This window comes from Vigna umbellata, chromosome 8, assembly GCF_029865625.1.
Source record: "Vigna umbellata cultivar VRB3 chromosome 8, Vumbellata_1.0, whole genome shotgun sequence".
Taxonomy (NCBI): domain Eukaryota; kingdom Viridiplantae; phylum Streptophyta; class Magnoliopsida; order Fabales; family Fabaceae; genus Vigna; species Vigna umbellata.
In genome coordinates this window covers 40,129,512-40,133,759 of record NC_142172.1, presented here as the reverse complement: position 1 = coordinate 40,133,759, position 4,248 = coordinate 40,129,512, and the positions used below count along the sequence as shown (strand labels likewise).

The 4,248-nt window shown below is 36.2% G+C and overlaps 1 protein-coding gene across 1 annotated transcript; it reads left to right on the top strand.

Annotated features, from left to right (window-relative positions):
- Positions 1-3,319, top strand: LOC124848705 (S-adenosyl-L-methionine-dependent methyltransferases superfamily protein). The gene is made up of 3 exons (XM_047326464.2): positions 1-224; positions 309-373; positions 3,026-3,319. The coding sequence occupies exons 1-3, from the start codon at positions 8-10 to the stop codon at positions 3,317-3,319; spliced, it is 576 nt and encodes a 191-aa protein (XP_047182420.2). The 5' UTR covers positions 1-7.
- The last annotated feature ends 929 nt before the right edge of the window (positions 3,320-4,248 follow it).

Sequence of the window (4,248 nt, the reverse complement as noted above, 5' to 3'; positions counted from 1 at the left end):
TCCAAAAATGAACGAATTTTTTAACAAGACTATGGCGGATTTGTGTGCAACAGATATGATTAGAGTACTTGAAATATATAATGGATTTGAGGGAATATCAACGTTGGTTGATGTAGGAGGTGGAAATGGACAAAACCTCAAAATGATAGTCTCCAAATACCCTTCAATTCAAGGAATTAATTTTGATCTGCCCCAAGTCATTGAGAATGCACCACTGCTATCAGGTAGCCTGACATATTTAATGTTTTATCATATATCGAAGGGTTAATATATAATAATTTAAATTCTAAAATTTGTAAAATATTAAGGGGTTGAGCATGTTGGAGGAGATATGTTTGCAAGAGTTCCAGAGGGTGACGCCATGACACTAAAGGTTAGTATAAATGACAGTAAACACCTATTTCATGTATTGGATTTGTAACATCTCAAAAATACAGTATAAACTATATAATAAAATAATTACATTTATCAATAATTCAGATCAGTCTTACACTAGAGTGGAACGAACGCTTATGGCCGAACGGCCGTACATAAAAGAGTTTCGAAATTAACTAAACAGGTTAAGAAAGTTTAACCGAACGGTTTACAAAATTTATACCGAACGATCAAAATAAAATCAAAAGGGGAGGTGATCGAACGACCACCTCACTATACTAGACTACTGACCGAACGTCCTATTGTTCGGTCTTCACTTCTACCTCTACCAAATTTTCTTCTTCCAGTGCCTCTTCCAGCAGCTCATCTCCTCCTGCTCACATCCACACGGATGATCATTGCAATGACAAAGACGGACGTACAACACCAGACAACGCAAGAAAACACAGGGTAAACTTATGTAATTTAATTCATATATACACATACATTTTACTCAATCAAACACACAAGATATATTTCATCATATGTTTCATATAAATCATAATACTAGACTGACTCGTCCGGACTGTATGAAATCTGTGTAGCTACAGGCGTTCGTGCACGCGGGTGATGTAATAACTGGGATACACTTAACAGCTGCCACCCGAGGTTAGTCCTGTCTGTCCAAAGTACCCCTAAGGACTAGGACCTCCTTACGTTCCCACACATGACCTACCCTCCTCTACATGAAGATGAGTATTCACGGAACATCAGGATGAACCGCCAGCTTAGCATGCCCACAGTCATACTTTACCAATTCAATAATCATCCATGAGTGGTTCCGCCCTGGAACGCTCGTTTAAATCCACCACATTCCATTTATCTCATGTTTTCTTCACTTTTCATTAATAAGTATCTCATTTAACCACCCCGTGCAAAGATTCAGAAGGATTCCAATTAACGAACGTTCAACCCGAACTCAGAACGAGACCGAACACGTAGAACGAGACCGAGAAAATCTCAAATTCCAGAATAGATTACGACCAAGAAGTTGATATCGGGCTGAGAAAGATAACGAGTACAATCATATATCCCAAGAACGAATGGAACGAACTTTAATTACAACGAAGAGCCAATTAGATGAACTGACTTTTGAGAATTCCAATTGAACATCAAAAAGATCATGCATAGTACGAAGACTCTAAGATAGAACCAATGGATATGGGCACTTCAAGACTTTCAAAACTAATACATATAAAGATTCACAGGAAGAAACCGAACACTTAGGAATACTTAGTTTATTTGAGTTTAGTATCAAGAAATCCAATTGTCAGTCAAAGACTGAACACTATAGTGAGCGAACCCTAGAGAGCTTGAACGAACGCTCTTATTATGAAGTTTAACTTAAGGAGATAGAACGAGTGCCTGGTGTAAGACCAAACACTGATTTAGGACGAACACTTGGTATGAGACCAAATGCTACTAAACTTAAAGAAAAGATGCTTGATAATTATACTTAGATACTATTGGGATAGTGTTTAAGAAAGTCTACAATATACAATTACATACATACATACATACATACATACATACATACATATATATATATATATATATATATATATATATATATATATATATATATACTTAAGTTCATAACAGAATACCAAGACACAACTATGCTTGGCCGAACGTTCAAGCACGGTATTTCGAAATGCAGACGCTCGTCCTCAACTAGGATTCTTCCCAAATGAAAGAATCCACTTCTAATCAAGTTTACTAGAAATACCGAACGGTCAATGACCGTTCAGTGACGAGCATACCCTTTCATAGGAAATTTCATACCAGAATTATTTATATTCCAACTCATTTCTTAACATATAGTTTCATAGCTTTATACATTCATATCAAAATACATTTTTCATATTTCATACCATTCAAACATAGAATTTCATATATTTCATGCATCATAACATATCACAATTATTTTTCATATCCAATCAAGTCAACGAACGTTCATACAACACATAATCATACAAATTAAATTAATAAGCTTCCATTACCTCTGAGCGTGAACGTACGTCCTAGAGGCAGAATTTCGGTTCGCCTGACTACAATCCCTTCTACCCTTACGCTCAACAATCCTTCAAACTAAACCAAGTAACAAAATACCCACAATGGCCCAGACAAGACGAAACTATGCCACCAGAACTTGGTGTGCATGTACCATATAACGAACGGTTAACGAGAAGAAAAACTTACCAGTTCAGAAACCGAAACCGTTCAGTTCAATCTGGAGCTTCTGACGCCGGAAATGCTTCTATGGTGCCTGAACGGTGATCGGAGAAGAGAAATGGTGAGTTTTGGTAGAGAGAAGGGAGAGTTTTTAGAGAGAAGGAGGAGAATTTGAGAAATTCAGAGTTTGGAGAAGAAGGTTCATGCAGAGAGTGTGACGTAATTTTCCAAAAACTCAGTTTTGCTTAAAACGAACGTCCGCTCCTCTGCTGACACCTGCATTCTACTATCTGATTTCTGACTCCCCTCAGCTTGACATCTGGCATCCGTTCAGAGAGGTTTTTGGGTGCGTTTTTAATGGTTCTGACAGGATTAATCTAATTTCGTTTTAAGGTTGTATAACTATTTTTCTGTGTTTTATCATGTTGTTTATAAGGTTGTCTTCCACAATTGGTCTGATGAGAAGTGCGTAGAAATTTTGAGCAATTGTCACAAAGCACTGTCTCCAAATGGGAAGGTGGTTGTTATGGAGATCATAATGCCAGAAGAACCAGAAGCGACTGAACAATCTAGGCTCTTTTCCTGCCTCGACAACCTTATGTTTATCACAGCAGGTGGAAAGGAAAGAACTTTGAAACAGTACGAGAATTTGTGCAAGCTCGCTGGTTTTTCAAAATTTCATGTTGCTTGTGATGCCTCCTGGCCGGGAGTGATGGAATTCTACAAATAGGTTAATAGTAGTTCAGGATTTGAAGGTTAAAGTGTGGAGATCTAACACTAAAGACATTTATTTGACCTGTGGGGTACCACTTTCTTGTTCACTTTCGATTTTCATTTGATGTGATGTAACGTTTAAATTTAAATAATTTGGATTTCCTTATGTAGACTCTTTGAAAAGTAAAACTAATATATATATATATATATATATATATATATATATATATATATATATATATATATATATTGATAGCGACACTAGTATGAATTTATATTTAAAAAATATTTAATATATATTTTACACATTTCGTGGTTTGATTTAACAGTTGGAAAATTAATCTAAGGCTAAGACACTAGTGAAAAAAGACTTTTAATATTACTTTTTAAACGTCTGATCCTCGAATATTTAACGTAAAAAATGATCGGTGATTTTTTCGTAAATAAAACAACTATTTAGACGTCGACTATGGAGGGGTCCGACGTCTAAATACTCTTATACGTCGACTCTCCTGAATAGACACCAAAAATAAACGAAAAAGTTAAAAAAAATAATTTTTTATTCTATTTAAACGTCTGTTATGGGGAAACCGACTTCTAAATCACTTTAGACGTCTGTTATTGGGGGAACCAACGTCTAAATGCGCAGCCCAAGAATTTAAAAGGTCACCTTTTTACTCCATTTAGACGTCTGATCCCGCCACTCCGACTTCTAAAGCACTTTAGACTTCTGTTATTGGGGAAAGCGACGTCTAAATACACACCCCAAGAATTTAAAAAGTCACTTTTTGACTCCATTTAGACGTCTGATCTCACCACTCTGACTTTTAAAACACTTTAGACGTCTGTTATTGGGGGAACCGACGTCTAAATACATAATCCAAGAATTTAAAAAGTCACTTTTTGACTCCATTTAGATGTCCGATCCCGCCACTCCGACTTCTA

Bases quoted from the DNA above. Each gene is read 5' to 3' on its own strand.
- LOC124848705 (XM_047326464.2), top strand. From the start codon at position 8: ATGAACGAATTTTTTAACAAGACTATGGCGGATTTGTGTGCAACAGAT. The intron at 225-308 runs GTAGCCTGACAT...TAAAATATTAAG, and splicing joins GAATGCACCACTGCTATCAG to GGGTTGAGCATGTTGGAGGA. The intron at 374-3,025 runs GTTAGTATAAAT...GTTGTTTATAAG, and splicing joins GTGACGCCATGACACTAAAG to GTTGTCTTCCACAATTGGTC.